The sequence below is a fragment of the Triplophysa dalaica genome, chromosome 19 (assembly GCF_015846415.1).
Source record: "Triplophysa dalaica isolate WHDGS20190420 chromosome 19, ASM1584641v1, whole genome shotgun sequence".
NCBI lineage: Eukaryota > Metazoa > Chordata > Actinopteri > Cypriniformes > Nemacheilidae > Triplophysa > Triplophysa dalaica.
This window is the reverse complement of record NC_079560.1, coordinates 14,557,201-14,582,152: the sequence shown is the minus strand read 5'-3', so window position 1 is coordinate 14,582,152 and position 24,952 is coordinate 14,557,201. Positions and strand designations below refer to the sequence as shown.

At 37.7% G+C, this 24,952-nt stretch overlaps 1 protein-coding gene across 1 annotated transcript; it reads left to right on the top strand.

The window, feature by feature from the left end:
• Positions 1 to 1,029: 1,029 nt before the first annotated feature.
• On the top strand, positions 1,030 to 23,350 carry ubtd2 (ubiquitin domain containing 2). Its single transcript, XM_056732137.1, has 4 exons — positions 1,030 to 1,371; positions 1,474 to 1,598; positions 14,403 to 14,639; positions 21,587 to 23,350. Exons 1-4 carry the CDS (start codon positions 1,217 to 1,219, stop codon positions 22,000 to 22,002), a joined length of 933 nt encoding a protein of 310 aa, XP_056588115.1. The 5' UTR covers positions 1,030 to 1,216; the 3' UTR covers positions 22,003 to 23,350.
• Positions 23,351 to 24,952: the final 1,602 nt, after the last annotated feature.

Below are 24,952 nucleotides of genomic sequence, written 5' to 3'. Positions count from 1 at the left end.
TGTAATACATATTGATCAACATGACATTAGCAATTGATAATGTAGAGCAGCAGAGAATTGTACGTATTCATTTGCATGGCTGAGCCAAAGCATTTGAAACTTGTTCAAAGAAATGAGAAACTGCTTTTTTGATGTGCACAAGTGACACAATGATTTGAGGATTTAACTGGTAGTTTTGAGAATTTCAATTCTGATCTTAGAAACGTACCAAAGCGAGTAAAACTGTAATAGGTGATTCTGTGCTCTCTATCATATGGGAGTTATTTACAAAAATATGCCCATACAACACATGTGAATGAATAAATAAATAAATTATAGATGCCTCTAAGGCAACCTGCTGTCATGACAAGCTCAGATAATAAGTGTATCACAATATGTGCACCGTCTGACGAATATGCCTCCCCAGTTTTACCTAATGTCTATAACGTATAATGTAAAAGATAAGAGACGAATTCATTAACACTTTGTTATTATTTATTTATTAAATTTATTTGGTTTTTATCCCTTTAAAATACGGTTTCTTTCTGGTGTGGCACCTCGCAGTTTTACACAATTTTACTCACAAGGGGGCGTAACAGACCGTGTTTTGTTAAGGCCTCATCTTGTTGTCTGCTTCGTGTTTTTATTTCCAATTCAATTTGTATTGTGTTACCCTTGTGGACATTTCTGACATTGTGTTAAAAACAAAAAGAACATTCAGATTATTCAAGTTTTTATTCATAATATTCCATACATACAGTATACATTTTAAACCTTAATTAAATTGTATGTTTTTTATTACCTGTGAAGCTTTACAAGACACTGCAAACTTTATTACATATATATCAAATAATACTGTACATATCAAAACCTGTTGTTCATTCATTTCGAAACGTCGTAAATTGATGATTACACACAAATCTATCTATGGTTTTGCTTTAGGTCAGGTCCTGGGATCTGATTGGACGAGAGGCTTTTTAAAAGCGCAGTGTCAAAACAATTACATTGATCAAAATTTACATATCATAAATGACGTCTAGAACACATAAAACAACAAGGTATTTTTCACAATTTATTTTGCGTTAAGTTTTGTAAAGAAATGCATACAGCATTACAGTATTATCTTAGTGACATTTCAGTTCCTCAAAAGTAACGGAAATCTATTCAAATGTATGTTTAGTAATAGTGTTAACTAACGTTAAGTGTCCTGCCATTATTGAATCAACCTTCTATCGTTATGTCTTTATTCCCCATTTGTCCGTTATTTTCATACCCCTTGTCAGTAGAGACGGTAACCTTGACTGTGACTCAAACCCGCGCAGGTTCCCTAACTAAACAGCTTTCTGGTCCCTGCACGAGCGCGTTCGAGTCAGGGCAACCAAACACGACTAGGTAGGCAGCAAGTGACGCATTGAGACCACCCGTGAATGTGCATATACCCACCCCGCCTCTCTCCAGCTGATGCCCGCGCCCTGTCAATCTCTATCCCGGCAGAGAGAACAGACTGGGGGAAACCGAACCAGAGCGGGTCCGCTCCGCGAAAACATCCATGGGTGGCTGTGTGGGCAGTCATCATGATTCTTCAGGCAGTCTAAACGAGAACTCGGACGGAACCGGAGGTAAGCAACCGATGCGTTTCCAGGAAATGCGCTTTTGAGTCAATTTGTGCTGTTTTGGGTCTGCGTTCACACATACACATGCCCGCCTTTCCCTTGTCTGCTGCTCGGCTGCGTAATGCTGTAAAACAGCGTGGTGGGCTTTGGGTCTCGTTAGAGGGGCACGGTCGCTGCGCTCGGACCCTTGTTTTGCTGTAGAAACGATTTAATTGTGATTATGCAAATGTTTTCACAAAACCTCCTGTCACCCTTTGTCTTTGGCTAGTGAGTCGCATATAACACCTCCTACTAGCTGGTTAGCTTTAGCGGTGTGTGTTAAATATAAAGAGTGTGTTAGCTGAGTGGCTAGTGTGTGTTTGTGTTTCTGCTCCCTTTAATAAAATGTGGGTCATGGTTTTGGCCTTGGGTTGCACCAACACGTCTGGTTATCTTCACGTAGTTTATTTTACACGACAATGCTTCAAATCACTTCCTCTATTTTTCTGGGTTATTGATTTTTTTATATGACTTTCTATAAGTGGCTTGTAAACACTGTCCATAAATATGGTTTAGTAAAAAAATATTTTCTAAGGTAAACTGAAACAGTGGCAACTCCGAGTCTGGGGTTCATGTTGAACCTTCAGCATCATTATTAAAAGTTGACTCATGTTTTTTTAATGGTTAATAAAGACCCCATGAAGTGGCTTTTCAAGCACCATTTACCCTATTGAAGTATTTACTATTGAAAGTTAGGGTGGGACATATCGAAGGGCTTGCCCCCCTCCTTTATTCAAATATTATTCAGAGCCGTGAACCAAGGTGGCGTCTGAAAATAAATGCGTACTTTTGCATATCAAGGATGGAAGGGATCAAGGGTTGTCTGAATCAAATGTTAGCTTCACTTTTGTCTCCGGAGATACTTTCATCTGAGTCAATTTAAAAGGCAGCATGGATCTATCCTTCGCTGCCTTTGATATCCCACAATCCCGTGCGTGTCTACAGAAAAAGGAATCCACTTATTAAGCTTGCTGTCATCATGATCAAACAATCATTTCTGAGTCCAAACAAATAAGCAAATAGTATAATTGCGCCAGATTTTTTAAATTATAATGTTTAATAATTGCAATTAAACAAATTTAAGACAACTTTTCAACGGGTCGTTACGTCATCGCAACTGGTCGTTTCTAACTTGAAAATGACCAGGAAAGTGGCCATAGGACTTTAGTAGTCAATGTAAATTTTAGTAGTCAATTATACTGAGATTAAGTTTAAAATATTCACTTGGTTACCGCTATTAATGCCCCTGACTTGCTATCGCTAATTAGAGAGGGCGTGTTTAATTTTTCAGATCATTTTATTGGACGAAAGTGTTGAAAGTGCAATTTGACTCATCAGGATGTTGGGTCTGTTTTTTTAAGACCCATGTCTACAAAAAGTTTGTTTCGTGAACCTTTATGCCTTCATACCTTTAAAACTGTGATTTTTGTAATCTGAAAAAACTGTTTGTTTAGCTCTCTTGTGAGATTTAGGATTTCCTGTTGTCTGGTTTCGTCCGTGCTGATGTCATATCAAAACCTGTGTTTTTGGCAAAGTAAAAGATGGTGACCTACAGGAGGATTTACAACTTCTTGTGCCAGTCACAATATAGATCATATGTAACATGTCTGCGATCTGCTGCTCCTCTATCAAGGACTCACGTGTCGAACAAAAATAGCTCCATAGATGCTCAACAAAGCCTATGGGACTGAATTACACCTAGTGTGTCATTATTGTAATGACTGCAGCACCCGTAGATGAAACCCAGAGCAGACCCTGCCATTGACAGGTACCAGCAGACTTAATGGCTGCTAATTTTTCTCATTATACAGAGATCCATTTGGATGTCAACAATGCAACTTCGCCTTGGGGAATGGTGGTAGGTTCCAAAGGGGACTGCGTTTGTTTTGAAGAGCGAGGCAGGAAAAATGGAGCTGTACTGTCTGGAAGTTAAGGATGACGTTGCGTTTTAAATTACAGAGCCTAAGGACATAAAGTGACAGTTCACCCAAAAATGAAAGTTCTTGTCATCATTTCCTCACCCTCTTATCATTTCAAACCTGTTTGACTTCCTTTCTTCTGCAGAACACGAAAGAAGATAGTTTGTAGAATGTTGTTAACTTGCACCCGTTCGTTTGCATTAAAGTGAATCTGTGCTACTGCTGTTTGGTTATCAAGTTTTTTCAAAATATCTTCTTATTTGTTTTGAGGAAGAAAAAAGGTAATACATTTTTGCAATGACAGAGGGTGAGTTTTTGGGTGAACTGTCACTTTAAGGAAGTATTAAATTTGGTTTTGAGACAGTGTAACGGTGAGTTCACCCATGCAAAACCAGGTCGAGGTAATCAGGGTTCACTTTCACATCCATTTTTTCAGCTTATAAATGCTTAGATTTTTTTTATGAATTGTACTTTTGCTTGAATATACTTGTATTCTTATACTTATATTATAACTATACTTAAAGTGATACTTCACCCAAAAAAAAATAATTTCTGTCACCATTTACTCACCTTCACATTGTTCCAAAAGTGTATTTATTTCTTTGTTTGATTAACACACAGAAGGATGTTTGGAAAAATGATTATAATTAAACCGATCTAAACACACATTGACTCCTATAGTAGGAAAAATTACTTCATCTTTTTTTTTTGTTCTGTTGAACACACATTTTGAAGAAATGGGGCACTTTTGACTACCATTTCCCCCCCTACTATGGTAGTCAATGGGTGTTGTGATCTGTTTGGTTATTAGCATTCTTCCAAATATCTTTCTTGGTTATACAGATTTGTAACAACTCGAAGGAGAGTAAATGACAGAATTTTCATTTTTGGGTGAAGTATCCCTTTAATGCCTCTCAGCTATTTTTGCCGTCTGAACACCGTCAGCAGTCTTCTTGCTGTACTAAGTCCACATCTCGGTTGTTGTCTGAGCCTCTGTTGTCTCCTGCGAGGTGAAACCTGAGCGTCACGTCTATCTTGCATTATGCAGCGTTCGAGTTCTTCAACTAGCCAGACAGGCGAGCACCGGTCCTCATGCCGAACTCGCTTCACTTGGATCTTTGGGTCACCATGGAGACAAACAAGGAACTGAGAGCTGATAGATCTTGACCTGTTTTCTTTAATGATAATGGCCTGGTTTCTCCTTTAGTGGGATGGGAGAGCTATTTATCTTACATTTATATTTTACATCTCAAACTATCATGCTTTTAATTAGGTTGAGATATTATAATAACTGCGAAGCTATTGGCTGACAAAAGTTCTCAATGAAGTCACCCATACCTGTTTTAATAAACTAAAGTTAACACGGCTGATTTTTTTATTTCTCAAAGTGCCTTTTGATCTCACAAGATGCATTGTTTGCCCACTGAGAGTTCAAGACAGCTGGAAGGTGCTTATTCAAGGGCAGGCAACACAAAACGGGTTATTGTTCATGCAAAATGTGTGAAAGAAAGTGATGAAAGTTTTTCAAAACTCCGAGACGAACGAGGGAGAGAAAGTGACATGCGATACAGAGACGTTCAAGCAGAATCAGCATGCTTTGATGTTCTCCAGGCTTTAAATGCACGTCATTCAGCACAGTGTGACACACGACAGCACCGACAAGCACAGAGGTTACAAATACAGCTGGATTCCTTTAAAGTTTAAACGCTGGTGCTATCAAAACGATCTTTCTTTTAAACATGTTGTTCGTGCACGCATGTGGATTTGATTAAAACGTCTAGATTGAGCTGTCTGATACAACTGCATGTGTTTATTGAAAAGGGTACATGTATGTCATTATCAGCAATGCAGCGAATGAAGAAGGAACAGACATTATATACTGTTTTAAAACCAGCAATATCATCTGTATGTTTTATTTAAATGAGCCTATACATTTGCACATATACAGTAGGAATGTTGCATAATTCTTAAAGGTGTAGTGAAAATGTAGATTTTCATCCACATGTCATTCCAAACCCGTATAACTTTCTTTTGCAGAACACAAAAGAAGATATTTTGAAAAATGTTGGTATCCAAACAACATTGTGCTCCATTGACTTGCATTATGGACACAAATTCCTTATTTTTCATAATATCTTGTTTTGTGTTTCACAGATAAGAGTCATTTTTGGGTGAACAATCTCTTTGACAATGTACCAAACGTAAGGCTTCAAATTTTAGAGTGGCCAAAATGTTGAAAAAGAACCGATAAGATGCTGAAGGTTCTCTGACTGTTACATTATTTCCAATTTCATTAGGTTCAAACCTTCAACACAAATGCCAGTTCTTAATGTGTGAAAATGAACTTTACGTATAATTTAATTCCATCTTTAATGAGGTTGTCTGATAGCTGTCTTTGAAAGCCAGAGTTCTTCTGTGGAACACAATAAAAAGGTTAAATTTAACTAGCATGTAATGACACAGTGTTGACGGTGCTTATTGAGTTGTCGCCATCGTCTCATATTGTTAAACTGCCAGCATAGAAGCTAAAGGCATATCAGACTGTCTGCAATTTAATGCTTGAAAGAATTGTACAGATTTCGCCGTATGAATTGAAAGTGGTTGTTCTTTAAAACTATAGTTTTTTATCATTGCCATTCTCCAAAATAATCTCATATTAAAATAAATAACAATCCCAGATAATCTTGAATCCAGCAAATTAAATAAGCAGTTATTTATGCTTAATACACTGGTCGTTGGAATGCTTGATTCTGATTGGCCAGTCGCAACATTTGCAGGTTCATTATTCCCAGATAACGACCTCTCAAAACTAATAACACACGGTAACCCAGATGCAGCAAGTTATTTTGACTGGATTTTTGTCCAAGTGAATATAAACATGTTTTTATTAACATTATATTTACAAATGATTAAACCAAATAGCCTGTTTGTGGCATTTGAATGACATTTCTTACCCTAAAACCGAAAGTAAACCTCTTTTCTCCACGGAAGGTCTGCATTCAGTGTTAAATAGATAATAAAATATTTCAAATTCACATTTCATGTCTAGTTTTTTTCTCATGTGGCAAGTAGCCGTATAATAAGCGGGTTAATGTACAAGCAGCCGGCTGTTATCGCGAAATAAGCCTTCAATGTGATACAAGACCCTGATCATACTGTCGGGGCTTATTTCTGCGATAACAACCGGCTGCCTGTACATTGTCCCTTACATAACAACCAGGGTAGCCAGGTCTGCTGTTTTCCCACTGAAGTGGCCTCCTTTTAAACTGTTGCAACTTTTTCTTTAATTCCGTGGGTTAAATATGGATAGATTTTGTTCATCAGCTGTCATTCCTAAGATAATAATGCTGTAAAATATGTGATTTTGAGATATGGAAGTGACATACTTTAAGTTTTGCGTTTGGTCTGGGGTCATTGGGTTTACGCTTGTTGTTTTCAAAAGGCCATTGGACTGGTTTTATTATGTAGAAGGCAACATTAATTCGACCAATGAAGTGGGTTTGTTTGTTTGGCCGAGGGGCGGGGGAGTAGGTATCTCCTTGAATATGCCCTTAAGAGGACACTTGGAACCCGAGATGAAGATGGGAGTATTCGTCTCCGGAGACTCCCAGAGATCTGAGATGCCACTGCCTGACTGACCAGAGTTTGTGCGACCTGACCCTTCTGACATACGATAGGCTTCTTGAACTTGACCTTTGAAAGAAGAACCATTCCTTCACGTTTTCTTTCCATTGCCTTCTTCATATCTTCTGCGGCGTATAACACTATCTCGAGAAAACCCAAATGATAGATGATCGCGTCTATGGGACACAAAGTTCTGCACAGTCGGTATTAAATAATTGATATGTATGAAGTCCCGGCTGGGTGTCGACAGGCTGAGCTCCTCGGCCGGTCGATGTTATTGCGCAGGCCAGATTTTGTATTTGACCTCACCTTTTTCCCTTTCGTTCTCTCTCTCGTTGGGTTTGTGTATGAAAGACTTGTGCGGAGGCCTGACATGGCCGATAGTTCCCAGATGTCAGCTTGCTCTCACTAGGTTCTTTTAGAGCCTCACGGCCTGATGGGAAGTGCATTCAGTATTAAATACCTCACGGATGAAGTGGGTCTCTGGGTGTTTTTAGTGGGGCGTGGTGGGGAGGTTTTCCCTAATGGGCTTTTGATGATGGCTTTGAGAAAATAAGGAAATGATAAAAGGAGGAGGAAATCAGAGAAAAATCACGCGGCACTTGCACACAAAGTGATTTTCAGCTCGCCCGCCATCACAAAACGTTCTCCTTTAGGAGCTTAATCCAGATGGTCCTCGTTTGGGAGTCTCGTGAAAATTAAATTGACACAACCTAATCCATAAAACTGGGTTGAATCTGTGGACTCTGGTGTTTTGCTGTGCTGTCAGTTTCCACTCCAGATGTTTTCAAATGCCTTTCAGGTGTCTTAACTCTCGTAAATTCCTTTGTTTGGTTTTGTTAACTATTCAGTTGTTTTTAGGCCTATTTTAAGGCAGAATCACATGGACTGTTAAGCAATCTTACCGCCGAAGAGAGTGGACATTTCTGCAGGTGATTTACTAACAAGGCGCACATTAAAAAACACAGGCGCAATATCTCATTCAAGACAATCCACCAAGAGCAGCATAAATTGTGCGTATCTTTAGTACTGTTAAAACAAAGTAGTTTTTTAATGCCAAAAGAGGCATTTGCACTGCCGCAAGCTGTAATTAAATCTGAACTTGTTTTTACATTCAAATAAATTATCCAGCTTTACAGAAAACCAAGAATTCATGCAATTTTGAGATTTGTCAGGTTTCAAAATTCATAATTTCCTTCTTTTTAAATATAAGTCAATTTATTTTTTATTTATGTACACTAAATACTATGAGTCTAAATATATGAACTCAAACAAAAAGTTTGCCTTGTGTACTCTGAGCAAACATGTAGCAAACATGTATTGTGTCAGATTCAGTTGTTTAGTTAATATTTGTAAAAAATCTTACCTATTTTAATGTCTGTTGCCTTTATGCTGTATTTGTTAATATTAGTTACCTGTTGAATTGAGTTCTTGTATTATTAAATTATATTTGTTGATCCTCGCTGTGATTGATTGACGTTTGTGTTTTAAATGTTGATTCTATAGGGTGCATAATACTATTATAAAAATGCTTTGTCAAAGTCTTTTTTGTGAATCCTGCAACATGTACAGTACATACATATTTAGGCTGGAAATTGCATTATACTATAAGACCCATGGTGAATACAAATAATACTACACGGAATAAAAAAATGGATTAAATAATACAGATTATATATTTATGTAAAGAACAACTATTACAAGTGGGATATTAAAAAAAGAAAAAGAAGGTTGGTAATGGGAGCAGGCTTTGTTTCACCTGTGAGAAGAGGTAGTTGAAGAGGGGCAGACCGATGCTGAATGAGGTAGTGAGTAGTCCAATGCTTTGGTTTGTCTTAAAGTGATAGTTCACCCAAAAATGAAAATTGTGTCATTTACTCACCCGCTTGTCATTCTTAACGTTTATGACTTTCTTTATTTCGTAGAATACAAAAGATATTTTGAAGGAAGTTGGTAACTGTGAAGCACTGGACCCCATTCACTTCTACTGTATGGACACTAAACCACTGCAAGTGAATCGGGGCCAGTTAACAACATTTTTCAAAATATCTTATGTGTTCTGCCGAAGAAAGAAAGTCATAAACGTTTGAAATGACAACTATGTGAGTAGACGATGACAGAAATTTTGGGTGAACTTTACCTTAAGTGAAGTAAAATAGTATAATTAAAAGAATATAAAGCCAAGGCAAAACTGAAAAAAGTTTAAAGTTTGTTTGGTTCAACTGATTTTACTTCTTCAGTGATGTTGAGAGACCTGGCAACTGGCAATTCTCAGTGTTTAAAGGTGCTTCACGCAGTTGAGTAAACTGTAAAAACTGTGAGGCAGGCTGCTTTGAAATAAGTCAAGTTAATTTTGTATTATTTTCATTGCATACTCCAGTCTGGTAATTTAAAAACTGCTATACAGCCAGTTTGCTTGCAACACAAATTAAGGGGAATTTGGCTTTCTTTTAAATGCTTTCCTCAAATTTATCATTCACACAAGTTTATAGTCATGCTTTGGCTTCATGTCCTTAACATGTGGCACAAGAATGTTTTATAAAACAGCAGCTCAATTACAGTACTTTGTATCTCAGTGTCATCATTCACATCTTAAATGTCTGACGTCCCATTTTAGCTTGGTACGATCAGCATCCCCTCACTTCCAGGCAAATGTAACATCAGTCCTCTTAAATGCCACGGTGCCTCCTTAACAAATTAGATTAATGTGGTCACCCGTCCATTTTACGGTGTCGCCAGTGCATTATTTACTAAACAGGAAATGGAACTGTGACGTTAATCAGGCTATAGATTTTCTGTCCGTGGCATGGAGATGCATGCGCCCTGAGGGAAGTTTACACCCTCGACGGACTTACGACACACAATGGCTGTTATTCTTCCTATTAAGGAGCGCTGTTATGGACCTTTGCGTATTTACAATGCAGTATGTTTGTAATGAGTCAAGGCGTATTGCATTTACTGTCATTTAGCAGACGGTTTTATCCAGAGCGACTTACAGTTGAGAGAAACAATTGAAGCAATTGGAACAACATGAGGACAACAAAAAGCATACGTGTAATTAAGAGAACTGGTCTCATATAGCCTACCAAACTATACAGAGCTATATTTTATTTTTTTTATATTTTTTTAAGAGTAGAAGTTTACAAGAGTATTGTAGCTTGCATCACTAACAAGGTTGTTTTGTGTGAGTTTACAGCTCTGGAAAAGGGTAAATAATAATCTTGTTTTGTGGACAATCTCATTTTGCTAGCTTTTACAACTCCTCGCGTAGTCTTTTTACATGATTAGCCGTTCAAGTACGAAGGAAAAACACCATAATGAATATACCGTGAGAGGAGTTTTGAAGATCAGGAACTATAAGTGATCGAAATGAATTCGCATCAACCTCAAGCTGAGGAAAAACTGTACCGGAATCTAATTTTAGCTGCCGCTGTTCGGCTCTTAGCCGAGCAACGTGCTGTAAATCATCATTTAAGTGGATTTATGTCATTTTGATGCCGTTGAACCGAATCATAACTCGGGGAATGAATTCAGGAAAGCTTACATAACAGCTAATGGAAATAATGATCCACTCGGGGTTAGAAAACGGCACCTCAGACATGACGAAACCTTTCAACCTTTTGACCGAGAAATCACTTCCATTGTATAAAATTCTAGCATCATGCTGATCTGTGATTGGTGCATACAACAGGATCTGTCTGTCTGACAGGGAAGCTTAAAAATGCTGCTCACTTGGGTTTGGAACAAAGCAGATGCTCCTCTTCGAATTGAATGAGAAATGACCTACCCTTGGCAAACCCACCTGCAAATATGTCCTGTTTAAGTCATTTTATAACAATGTCTGATGTTGGTTCTTTAACAACAGGAAGGGGTCATCAGCGAGTTACTGTGTCACTGAGGAACAGATGAGGGTTCAAATGCAGACAAACAGGAAGTGGGCGCTCTGAACTGCATTCAGAAGGCACTATATGATGACGAAGGTTGATTTGGGGTTGTGGAAATGTTGTTTTTAGAGTGTTTCTTTGTAGCTGGTGTTTCTGGGTCATAAAAATGCTCAATTTTGATTCATTGCATGCAACTTAATCTGATTTTTTACAATTTGTCAGTGTTTCAACAGTTTGTTTTTGGTTGCTTAACATCTTGCCCGATCTAAATCCAGATGCTGTCCTGCGAATCAGTTAGACCTTGATTCCAAACTGAATTTGAAGGGATAGCTCAGCCATTCAAAACCTGTATATGACTCTTTCTTCTGTGGAACACAAAAGGAGATGTTTTGAGAAATGTCTCTGGGGTTTTGTGTCCATCCAATGGCAGTCTACAAGGTTTCAGTGTTGTCTGGTTACCAACATTCTCCAAAATATGTCAAACTGGCTTTAAATGATATAAGAATGAGTTAATAGTTTTTGAACACTCTTTCACTTTGCACCTTTTGCCATTACCTTGTTTTTACATTTAAAGGTCCAGTGTATGAGATGTAGAGGCATCTAGTGGCCAGGTTGCGAATTGCAACCAATGGCTCACTCCCTTTCACAAATTTATGGCGGCTGACACAGAACTAAGATGTCATCACGTTGTTACATCTTGCAGAAGGAGATAATGTATTTGCGAACATGTTCTGTGGAGCAGTTAGTCCGTTTGGGCTACTGTGGGAACAATATGGTGCATTTCATGTAAGGGAACCTGCGGTGTATGTAGATAGAAATAGCTCATTCTAAGATAATAAAAACATAACACTTCATTATGCAAGGTCTTTATGCACCTCTAAATACATGGTTATGTATATTATATTGCATTTCTGTCAAAAGATTCTCCAAAAATTACACATTGGAACTTCAAATGCCATATGCTCCAAGCAGCGCTGCCGGGCTTTGGTTGTTCTGCATCCTGCGTTCCAGACTGAATGTTTGTATATAATAGCTGCCAGATGTTTTACCCAATAAATCTTTCTTTCTCAGGCCCTCTGATGTAATTGCTTGGATTTCAGCCTTTGGTCATTCTGCCAGTGGTATTCAATGAGAGCCTGTGTGTCTGCAAGCTATGTGCTGGTTTATTGAGAGCTCAATACATCTCAGACACGGTTTTGTTTTCGACAAATGGCAATAATGTGGTATATGTATGTGTTCTCGAGGGGGTAGAAGCAGACTGCATTGAGCGGAATGGTAAAGTGCATGGTTCGACGCGTGCCTTTCTTTTTCGTAAGGAGTCTTTCATGTCCAACGGTAACACCCATTCTCATTGACAGCAGGTTTATCGCTGGAGGTCACGGATCACCGGGCTTTATTTGCTAACAGGCGTTCCCGACTTTATTGTTAGGCTGGGCAATTGAGCATTGGTTTGAAAATCTGCTTTTTGCTGGTTGAAATGAACAAGGAGACGGAGTATTGTTTTGTGGTGTTCGAAATAACATTCCTAGCCACAGGAACATTAAATATGCCAAAAGTCTGTACAAATATTTCTGAGACGCACTGTTTTGCGAAATAAAATTAATCAGTTTTTTTCTGTACTCACATTTTAAGACTTTGTACTGTAGTGGGGTCAGCACAAATATATGTCATGCCAACTAAAATGTAAACCACAGGCCCAACAACAAGACTAACAGGAAAAATGTCAATTTGTGAGCCTTTCTGCTTACCATTTATCTACTTTTCTAAATTCACTCGATGGCACAATTCCTGCAGCGGTCCAGGAGGTGTGAGACAAAGCGAGCCCTTTGAGTCTCTTGAGCTGTTAATCTCACCCAGGGCTTCCAAACGTCATCTTTTGAACCCACCTTGACAGTCCAAAGCAGGCCGTCTCAAAACTGGCTCGCATCCCAGAAACTCAGACGGTTTTTCTGTTTAAGACTTTTAACCGAAGTGTGATATTGCACCGATTTTTAAGTTTCATTTATACGCGTATATATTTTTCTATGATGTACTGTTACTACGCAAGCACCGCCTGCCACATTTACATGTTGCACACAGAATTATAAATGAGAACAGTAATGTATAAAGACATTTAAGAAATAAATAAATGACAATGAGAAAAAAAATGTTGGATAGGTTTTTTAAATCCATATGAATATATAATAATGCTTATGTAAATGTAAAAAATAAATAAATGAGTGAATGAAATATAAAATTCAAAATAATAATTAAAGGAAAACTAATACAAATATAAATTTACTTCTGAATTATTGTTAAATCCATCCATCCATCCATTTTCTACCGCTTATCCGAACTACCTCGGGTCACGGGGAGCCTGTGCCTATCTCAGGAGTCATCGGTCATCAAGGCAGGATACACCCTGGATGGAGTGCTATTGTTAAATCATTTTATATTATTTCGTCTTTGTTTCCTTATTATTCCATTTTTTATTTTTGGTCCTCCAAATAGTTTCTGTAATTTTATTAAACTACTTTTTTTTTATCAAATATTAACATTTTAAACAAAATTTATATATATTTAAGATCATTTAAAATATTTAAACTATTTATAATTTCTTTGGCCTTCTATACAGTTCCTGAAATTTTAATTAAGCATTTTTTATTTCTGTTTAATTATTGAAACAATTTATCATTCATAGAGTTCCTGCCATTTTATTAAAGTACTTTTAACCAAACAGTTTAAATGTTTGAAATTATTCAAACTTTTTATTGAATTTATTTATTTTTTGTCCTCTGTACAGCTCTTCACATTTTATTGAAGCTTGTTTTAATAAACTATTTAAAGAGTAACTATTACAACGTCCTTAAAATTACATTTCATTCAGTGTGTAATGTTGCTGCTTGTGAAGGTAAGCAGTCTGTCAAGTTGTAAAGATGAAAGTGAATCGACTCTAAATCATACGAACGAGTCGTCTGTAGTTCCAATTGTTGTCGGACACTCCATAAACCAAAGTTGGACCTTAAAAATCACAAATTATTTACTCTTTAAATAATTTGAAATAATTTAAACTTCAAAAATATTTTTGACTCACTCATCATTTATTAAAGCTACAGAACGCAATGTAATTCTGTGAGTTTTATATGACAATAAAGGGGGATTGTTGAATTCCACACGCTCGTCATGGTATATAAATCCTATAAAGCATGATAAGCTTAAGGAAGTCAAAAATTATGTTTTATCTGCGGGTGTCACTGTTGGACAGTGTTACTTTAGAAAAAGGTAGTGCCTTGCACCCTAGTGACCCTGTATGATCTCATATTTTATATCCTCTTGGCTCACATTGATTTGTCTTTGTGTTTCAGTTGCACTGGGGCGTAACCAGCCCCTGAAGAGAGAGAAACCCAAATGGAAAAGCGACTACCCCATGACCGACGGGCAGCTACGCAGCAAGCGCGATGAATTCTGGGATACGGCGCCGGCTTTTGAAGGCCGGAAGGAAATCTGGGATGCACTTAAGGCGGCTGCACAGGCTTTTGAAAGCAACGACCACGAGCTCGCTCAAGCCATCATCGACGGCGCCAGCATCACTTTACCGCACGGTAAGAGGCCATCGACACAGATTCTGATCAGCCAGTGTGCTTTGATTCAAACCAGACATTTGAACTGATGATATCTGTTTCCTTCTGGTTAAGTTGAGTGTTCTAGTCATTTTGACAAGCATTTACATTACATTATGCATTTGTCAGACAATTTGATCTAAAACGACTTGAAACGCATTTGAAGTACAATATACATCTTGTACATGTTTTGTGGAATCCACAATGCAATGATCTACCATAATTGATATTTCAGTTTGGTGGGTTGTTTGCTCAACTGTTTTTATGGTGTTTTTTGTCCAAACCGGACATTTTATTTTTTTCTAAAAAAAGACTTGATGTTTATCAGGACACAGGCATTCTAGCAGAGCTCTCTAACCTCTGGACGTCTTGATGCATCACTGCCTTGTTAAAGACCCACACGCGCTTCTGGTTGTTTTGTTGCCTACGTAATTAATATATGAACACAATACTGTTATTACGAGTCTTATCCTTCCAAGTATTAGATCAGCACGCCAGATCAACGCTTTTTGATGCTAATCTATGAGTCATTGCTCACTCCTCAGACTACAGGCCAGGAGTGATTCATAGCGAGAGATATAATATGATATTTGTTGTTTTTTACGACAGCGCTGTAATTTATATGTAAATTACAGATATGTTTTGCCCCCCAATAAACTACATATAAATATATATGTGACCCTGGAGCACAAAACCAGTCATAAATCGCACAGGTATATTTGTAGCAATAGCCAAAAAGACATTGTATGGGTCAAAATTATTTCTTATTTCTTATTGTTCAATTAATAGGATTTGAATACAACTAATAATATTAGGTATAGATCCATGATAATATTTTGTAAATTTCCTACCATAAGTTTATCAAAACTTTATTTTTGTGAGTGGATGCCGTAGAATCGTAAAAAAAAGGCCGGAAACACGCCTATAAACTTTGCTCTCTACTTTGGGAATTACTCAAGTTTGGTATCTACTGAATGTATAGCTTAGAACGCCATAACAGCGGTAAGCCAATAGAGATTGTACAAACAAACCTGTTTCTTTTCAGCAACGGCATGCTAAAGCGTCTCTGATGTAAAACTTTAAAGGCGTTTTTCTCGATACTTAGATTTTTTTGAACCCTCAGATTCCAGATTTTCAAATAGTTGTATCTCGGCCAAATATTTCCCTATCCTAACAAAACCACACATCAATGGAAAGCTTATTCAGCTTTCTGATGATGTGATTTATAGATTCGAAAAATGACCCTTGTGACTGTTTTTTTGGTCCAGGATCACGTATATATACTGCATGTATAGTAGAGATCCACCAATATATCGGCCAAAAATCGGTATCTGCCTTTTTTTCACAAATCGGCTATCAGCTGAAAATATATTTGTGTAGCGCTTTTTACAATGTGCATTGTTACGAAAACAGCTTTATAGGAAGAAAACTGAAATACACAGAAAAGGGTAAACACAACACAGTGCATGGTGTTTATTGAACAAGCAGGATCATTCTAATAAATGCAGTCGCCAGGTGAGCAAGCCATGTCGCGAGGAACCCAAACTCCAATAATAAACCAGGCTCAGTCGAGAGGACCTGGTCCCCTCTGACGTGTCACAGCTGCACTCAGTGACTTTAAATAAAAATGTTTATGAAAAACAGGGAGAGCTTATTAGTTTTAATTTAGGAAGTTTCATTTGTTGAAACTGTTTAGGTCTCATTTTGTCTTATTTTGTGATCGATATCAGACAACAGAGGAATGTCTTTTAGTAATGGCATAATATAACTTTAGTGCAGCTATAACTTCAAACTAGCGTCATGTAATGTAAGTTTAGCAGTGTGAGTCTTTGCTCTTGGGGAGGGAATTGCCTGAGCTTGTCACTTTGCTCTTTGTCAGTGATGGAATTGCCTGAAACGGGAGCTGGGATAGCATGGCACGGGATGTTCAGCTTAAACTGGCGAAATCTCTAGTTAGGGATGGGCATTGACAGATATAACCTGTCAATCAAAACAGGACAAAAAAATGCAATGAATTTGTGCTCTGTGTATACAAAATAACAAGAAACATCACCAGTTTGATGTTCAATATTAATAGTTATTAAATGAATTCATAACATATTGACACAATTTGATCTTTGGAATCTGTATGGGCAGATATCACAACATAGTTGTCTATGGGTCGAGACATTTAGCATTGATCCATATCGTATATAGATTTTATGGAAAATTGCAATTACGTAATCTCACGAGCAGGTCTGTCACCCTTCTTAACCGACCGGCCAGCGTTCAGATGTGGAACCGTGTCATCATTTGGATGTACGTGAGAGTGGAACCGCCTCACCCTCTGGTTCTCATTGTCTACATCTGCCTGGAGGCAGCTGGAGATTCTTGAAGGCAGTTGTCAGGGTCTCCTGAGAGCCGGTGACGCTGTGGAAACAACTCTCGCTGTTACTAGGCTGTGGTCTTGCTCCACAATCGCATGGAGATTGAATCAGCCTCAGAATCAAAACATACTTTTCTCCTCTTGTCATACCCGCTTTTTGTTTCTTTTACTTTCCCTCAGAGCTGTCGTGATTTAGATTTTTAAATCTGGAATTTATTTATCCTCATTTTCCTTTACTGGTATGTTTGCATGCTTGGCAGACGCTTTTATCAAAAGTGACTTATAGTTGAATAATGCATGAACCATTTAAATGGCGTTCAAACTGTTTACGGTGTTTCACCCTTTGCCTGTTGAGGTACAGGGACACTTGAAACGTGTTAAATGCTGTTTAAATCATCAAAGGACTTGTTCACTTTCAACATACATTTTCATGATAATTTACTCATCCCTGTTGTCATCCAAGATGTTTATGCATTTTTTTCTTTAGTCGAAAAGAAATTAAGATGAAACATTCCAGGATTATTATATATATATATATATAGGACTGCAATGGACTCAAAACGTTTGAAGGTCAAAATGACAGTTTCAGTGCAGCTTCTTAGGGCTTTAAACGAAACCAGATGATGAATAAGGCTCTTATCTAGTGAAACAATTGGTCATTTTCTAAAAAAATAATTATATGCTTTATAAACCCAAACGCTCGCCTTGCTTTGTTCTCCGAAGCGCGATCACGCCTTCACGTTTTACGTAATTACGTTGAAAAGGTCCCGCTTGACGTAGACGGAATCCAGGATACACACGAAATGACAATTTTAAACAAAAAACTGACACAAAGACAATTGAATATGTGTCATTGAACATTCTACAACTTTTGAACGGTCCGCCTTCTCCACATTTGTAAACACTGATTCGGTACTGCCTATGTCAAGCGTGACCTTTTCAACGTAATTGTGGAATATGTGAAGCCGTGATCGCGCTTTGGAGAACAGAGCGAGGCGAGCATTTGTGTTTATAAAGCACATACAGTTTTTGTTTGTTAATGTCCGATCGTTTCACTAGATTAGACCCTTAATAATCGTCTGGTATCTTTTAAAGCCATTTGAAGCTGCACTGAAACTGTCATTTTGTCCTTCAACCGTTTGGAGTCCATTGAAGTCCACTATATGGAGAATAATCCTGGAATGTTTTCATCAAAAACCTTAATTTCATTTCGACTAAAGAAAAAAAAATATATACATCTAGAATGACAACAGGGGTGAGTAAATGATCATTAAAATGTATGTTGAAAGTGAACAATTCTTTTAATGCCTTAGCAGACACTGTTTGTTTTTTCTTCCCAGTAACTGTTTTCATGATCGTTACTAAAAGGTTTGCTCGTATTGATATTGTTTTATTCTGTAATAGGATTTCTTTGCAATCCTAAATAAGTGCTTTGCTGATTTACAATAAACTCTACTAAGTACGGTTACGATCATAGATGCTGCAAAAGTAAATCTCATCACCAAAAGTATCACCTCACGCTGGCCTTTCCAAACCTTAAACCCCCCACGACGCCGGACAACTTGATGATGCCAAATAGAACATTGTAATGAGAGTTTTTCGAGAAACCTAGTCATAAAGATCACCAGCAACTGTCCATGACCAGAGAAAATCCCTCTTCGCTGTAACCCAGAGGTTTCAAGGTGTTCCAGAGCCGCTCTCGTGTCACCGAAGGCCATGTGGTCGATGACATAAGGTGAACTCGGGCGTGTATTTATAACTCTGAGACTCATTGAGTGAAAAGGTCAGGGGACAGCGAGTAACCATACTCCACTTTCTCTTAACCTCCGCCCTGCCTAGTTCTTCTCACTTTAAGTATTTGTGGTCAGGTTTATGTGAAGAGCAGAATCGAGATGGAAGTCTCATGCTTTATCTCAGTGGTTGTGTCTTTTGTATCTTTACCTTATTGGAATCAATGCACATTTTTGCATTATGCAATGTGGGACGATACATTAAAGAGGGAGAATTTAGAAAATTTGAAAGCGATAATTTACCCCAAAATAATAATTCTGTCATCATTTATCCTTATAGCTTCCATGGAACACAATTGAGGATAGTTTGAGAAATGTCTCGATGGTTTTGGTTCCATACAGTGAAATGGGGTCACTGTCTGCAGAAGAAGATAACCAGTCCTACAGGTTTAGAACAAACACACACTCACATACACTCACATACATACATATACTTACATATTTACATACATATATTACATATTACATACATATTTACAATTGGATATCACAGCTCAAAAAAATGAAATGAAACATTTCGATATCAACCTGTATGGTCATTTAGCCTTTTTATCGACTGGTTTGTTTTATATGTCTATGGTTAGTGAAATATGGGTAGTTTCATAAGGACTTTTATTGATATATCAGCAGTTCACAAGTTAACGCATGCATATTTCTGAAAATGTGCATACAGGAATTGCTTTGAGGAATTGAAATTTTAATTTCAAAACAAGTCTTCTGACTTTTTACATTCAAACAAAGCATAAGTCAGGATGATATTATATAAAACTTTGTTCATTTCCGGCTTAAGACAGGAAGACAAGACTCGCACTATAATAAAGCAATCACTTACTTGAAAATAACAAACTTTTCCCGCAAGTAATAAACAGCGTGGAAAATGTGATTGTTCGCGTTTGGTGTGAACACAGCATAGAATCTTTAATTTTCAATGTTAGCTGGTGATGACCAACACCAGCCCATTAAAAAAACATCATATCTTGTTCGGAATGAGGTTTACGTTATACATTTACGCATACAAAACGACTTTCATATATATTTTGGGTTATACTGTTGTGTCTGTTGAATCATCAATTAAAATGTGTGGTTTTCTGTATGGTTTTCTTCACCTCAGGTTGTAGTCCCGTGTAAATCCCTGTAATATTTTCTTTTGAGAAATGAGGAACAGATCTGTACTGATAGACAGAAATCGGGAAAAACCAGATGAATGACAACAGATGATGTTGCCTTGCTATCTCAATTCTCAAAGCCTGTTTGTCCTATCTAAACAGATTTCCTATTGTCATCGGAGTGACATTACGGCTGTTATCAAGTACAAACTGTTTCGGTCTCAATCGCTGAGTCTCTCTTCAGACTCTTGATGCGGGAACAATTATTTGACTCCGTTCCAAGAAATGAGGACTAAAGCAGCTCTCCAGCATTTTATTGACTTTCGTTAGCTCTACACATGGCTCATATACGCATTAACATGATGAGAGGGGTACTTAAGACTGTACTTGAGAAACAGAAGAGGTTCACTGAGAGCCAGTTGTGTGTCATCTTATCCTCTAACGTTCTCGTTTGGTTTTCGCTTTGAGTGACACAACTAGGACACGGAGAATCCTGATTTTTCTTCCGTCTGCTAGGAAACAGATCTATGTCTGAGCTTATTTGTCAGAACATCGTTTTTTAGGTCTAGTTAGAATAAAAACGCAAATTTGGATTAGTGTAACGTTGTTGCATCATTGTTATTAGCTTTGTTAGTTGTTTTGGATCTTTATAGTCCATCCTTGTTGACAGGCCTTTATTTTGGTTTCTACACATAAGAAACCAAAAGTTTCCAATGAAAGTATCAGAAGTAATTATTTTTTTATAACGGATACAACGCATAACTGAAACAATCCCTTACTGATTGTTGACATTTCACAGTCACTTTTGACTGCCTTCCAGAGAGATATGGCTCACGACGACAGAATGACAAACTTCCTCTTTGGAAGAAGCCAGTGTTGTTATGTCATTGTTCCTGTCCCAATGTTTTTGATTCATTGTGCTTAGTTCCTCTGTGGTTGAAAGGGTAACAGATTCCACAATGAGGCCCTGTGTCATAGGAATGCTCATCATGTGATGTGTGTGTATGTGTATCTACTCTGTTCACCTATTCACACAAGTGGGAGTTCCAAAAATAATATTGTGTAACATTTTAAAGGCTGGAAGTGCAGCCTTTAACGCCAAGTCTTTGTTCGTAAATGAAGAAAATGAATCAAGTGTGAGGAACACAACAAGAACATTAAATTAATGATAAAATGCTTTTCTGCTTGACTTTTCACATGCTGTGTACGAGAATTCTCGTCAATTGAAAAAATTGTTAATCTGGCATAAGAACAACGGTGTACCATACAATATAAAGTACAGTATGAATATACCTTTTAGTCTCTTTTAAACACCTTTTTGACCCAACCACGGGTTGAAAATAATCCAGAATTTTTTATAGTGTTTTTTTGTATTACGTCCACGAGCTCTGCATTTGGAGCATATACACTCTGTGACCATAGTCCACTGTTTTAAAGTTTTACACAAGATAGCAATAAAAAATAAAAATAAAGTATGATAATTCTTGGTCATCCTCTGTTTGTCACTGGGTTTAGTAAATATCACATTTGGATATACAAGGTTTCGGAAGGACAGCTGTGATGTATATGAATATGTAAAACTCAAAACCTCATATAAGTGTAAATGCTCCAATTTTTGAGTGTCAAAAACATTGAAGTAACTCCATTTCTTGTGTGTGTTGTCCTCAGGTGCACTGACCGAATGCTACGACGAGCTAGGGAATCGCTACCAGCTGCCCGTCTACTGCCTTTCCCCTCCAGTCAACATGATCGAGGAGAAGAGCGAGTCTGAGACCATCGAGGTCCCTGAAGCTCCAGCAAGCGAGGGCCAGGAGTGCCAGCTGCGTCTGCGTCTCTCCACTGGCCGTGATCTACGCCTCACGGTCCGCACCAGTGACACCGTCCAGCAGATGAAGCGACGGCTGCAGGCCCATGAGGGAGTTGCGACCGGCAGCCAGCGCTGGTTCTTCTCGGGCCGACCCCTCACGGACAAGATGAAGCTGGATGACCTGAAGATCTCCAGAGACTATGTGGTCCAGGTGATCGTTAGCCAGCCTCCGGAAACCCCCCCGCTGTCACAAAACCCCACCCCTGTGGAAAACTAATGCCTCGCCGGGAACTTTGAAGTGTGGAGATCAAAATAAAGCGCGTGGCCGTTTCAGAGTCTAGAGATGTCATCTCTAGGAGCCTTTCCCTTCAAACACTCACTGCCTTTGACTTGACTAGCTTCAGCTCTTCTCACATTGCTGAGACTCTGGTCAAAAGCCTCAGGGTTGAAAACTGGAGCCAAAACTTGGCCACGAGAGGTCCAATATGGCAAATGAAACTTAATAGTGATGGTTCTGCCTAAAAGTTGTTGTTTTGACGTTTATGGAGCTGTACACTTCATATACGTTTCTTATTTCTTACGATGAGACCATATGTCTGCAAGGCAGACCAGAGGTGTGGATCTACATGTGTCTTAAATGGGAGACACTAGGGGCCAACATGACTTTTGAAATGGGGTTGGCTTTTAAATGAAAGAAGGATCGTTTGTTGAACTGTTTTCTTAATGTTCGTTTTTATTAGAAAATTTGTAACCAAATATATATGAAGAATTTAAAGAAGCGGGGGCCTGTTGCAAAATCTTTTTCCTCAGTTTTCCCCCGTTTTGATTCCAGTTCTTGTTCAGAAAACTTTCAATTACTTATATTCTGTAAAAAAAAGTTTTTTTCCAGTTCAAAAAAAGTGGAAGTTCTTGTCATAAAGGCTGGCAGATCAGCTGTTTGACCTTTTGCCTCATTTTGGAAAGTATTCTTTTAGTAGAGATGGAGTCGCATTTTGCAGTTAGCGGTTAGTGATATTCTTCACAAAATATCCTCCACCGAAGACCATTGAATATCTTATACAGTCGAAATCTTCACGCAGATTTCTTCAGCCCTGAGTGCATTGTGGCTCACGCATTCTGATTCCATATCACAGGAATACCATCAGAATAAAGTAATGATGTAATAAACGTGTAATAAAAGTGAAATGTAGAAACCTTGAGCGAGTTATTGAATTTAAAGACAAAACATTTCTACGGGTTGGTAAAAATTTGGACATGCAAGAGGACGTAATCTTTAATTGATGTTTCTTTGATGCCTCCTTCCCCCATATGAAATGTGTGTCATCTATGAATGTAGCTGTTTATGTGAAATGAGCATTCTCACAATTTACTCCATATGTTTTTATTTTCATTGTTAAGTTTGGCCTTTATAGTGAATTCGCTGAAAACAGCTGAAAGTGATGGGAGGCAGTGAATGGGATCGAGAAGCGACGCAAGCTTCGAACATGCATCGCCTAGCCCACAACTTCAACTTTGTGTTTTTAAATGGTTTGAAGACTTGGTCCTGTTGAAAGACAGTTTAAAAAAAGTTGCATATTTTAATGATACAGAATGCGTTTTTAATTAAATTGATGAACATTTGTACACTTAAGTGTTTCGGTGTCTGATTTTGTGCTAAATTTTTTTGATAAGTATTACAGTTGTGTGTTTATACATTAATGCAGTATTTATCAATGAGTTGTTTACGATACAAAATGTCCAAACCATATTAATGCATCAGTTCACTTCAGGTTATATTCCACGGGAAGTGGTTTTGTGGCCTGTGTATGACAACGTGCTTTTCTAGGGTTGAAGCCTTAGCCACGATAAGGAAAATCCCACAACGTTAAAAGTTTTTATTAATTGTAGAGAATATTTTGCCTCATTTTAAAAAAAAATGTAAATGCTCAAACCCCTTTCTTTTAAAGTAACAGGACACCCAAAATATAAAATAAGCCTTTATTTTACATCCTCTAGCCATCCAAGGTATATATGATCACAATTAGAGTTATATTGATTAGTATCCTGAGTCTTCCCATCTTGGTAATTGCAATAGATAGAGACCCAGTTTTTGAAGCTCTAAAAAGCGCATATATCATCATAAATGTAAAACAGAAGACTCAGGGGTTATGTGTTCAGGTTTAATATGTCTCATGACACAAAACGATTAGGGATGCACCGATATGTACATTTTGTCCGATAACCGAAAATTATTTAACATTGTAGGCCGATAACCGATACATTGGCTGATAAACAGTATCTAAATAATAATAAAAACAACTCTGAGACTGAAACAGAAGGCAAATCGTGGGCAACTGCTTTATTTGACAACATTCACTGTAGAAAATAAGGTAACCATTAGTTCTCTTTTCCCCCTGAAAATAATGTACCAAGCCTACTTCACACTAGTTAAAGATTCTTTAAAATACTCTAATCTAGATTCTTTAACTTTTAAACTTTTCTGGTAATTTTTATTTAATTAACAAATTATAGATGTTCTTCCAGTGCAACCCAGAAAAATGTTCTTAACAGCCACAAGTCTAACAGGTCTTAAGACAGAAAGCATTCAGACAGCAATCTGATTCAAACAATATACTTTTGTTTCTATAATTTACACATTCATAAACGTATACATGCTTTACCCTCAGAAACAATACCTTGCTTATAGCATTAAGTGAATGATCACGACAGAATGACAGCACTGTACTGTATTTTATCTGTGAGCAGCATGTAGCTAAAGTGGTTTAACCAGATTAAATGATTTACGATTTATCTGCTATAATCTATCGGCCGATATCGATAACATTAAAAATGTCCATTTATTGGCCGATACCGATATGTCTGATAATTTATCGATTATTTTGAGAGAATTTAGTCACGTTTGGATGTACACAAGATTATCACTGTTCTCACTCAATAAAGCCGCATGCAGGCTCAATGAGTCTCATCTTTTGAATCCAATTGGTTCTAGTGGTTAGAAAATGCGAAAACCAATGAGATTCAAAATTTAAGATTCATAAGGCTGTGAAACATTGATGTACTCGCAGTTTAAGTCTCAAAGGTTTATATATGCAATTTTTTTTACAGTGGGTCGCTGGGTCTCTATTCACTTGCATTACAAAGCCAGGAACAGCCAGGATTTTGATTATTATTACTATTATGTTCGCCGGAAGACATGTACACCTATGTGCTGGAGGAAATTATGGCAA

Excerpts from the sequence above, each read along its gene's own strand:
- ubtd2 (XM_056732137.1), top strand. The coding sequence starts at position 1,217 with ATGTCTTTATTCCCCATTTGTCCGTTATTTTCATACCCCTTGTCAGTA. Across the intron at positions 1,372-1,473 it reads GGGCAACCAAACACGACTAG|AGAGAACAGACTGGGGGAAA; the intron begins GTAGGCAGCAAG and ends CTATCCCGGCAG. Across the intron at positions 1,599-14,402 it reads GAACTCGGACGGAACCGGAG|TTGCACTGGGGCGTAACCAG; the intron begins GTAAGCAACCGA and ends TTTGTGTTTCAG.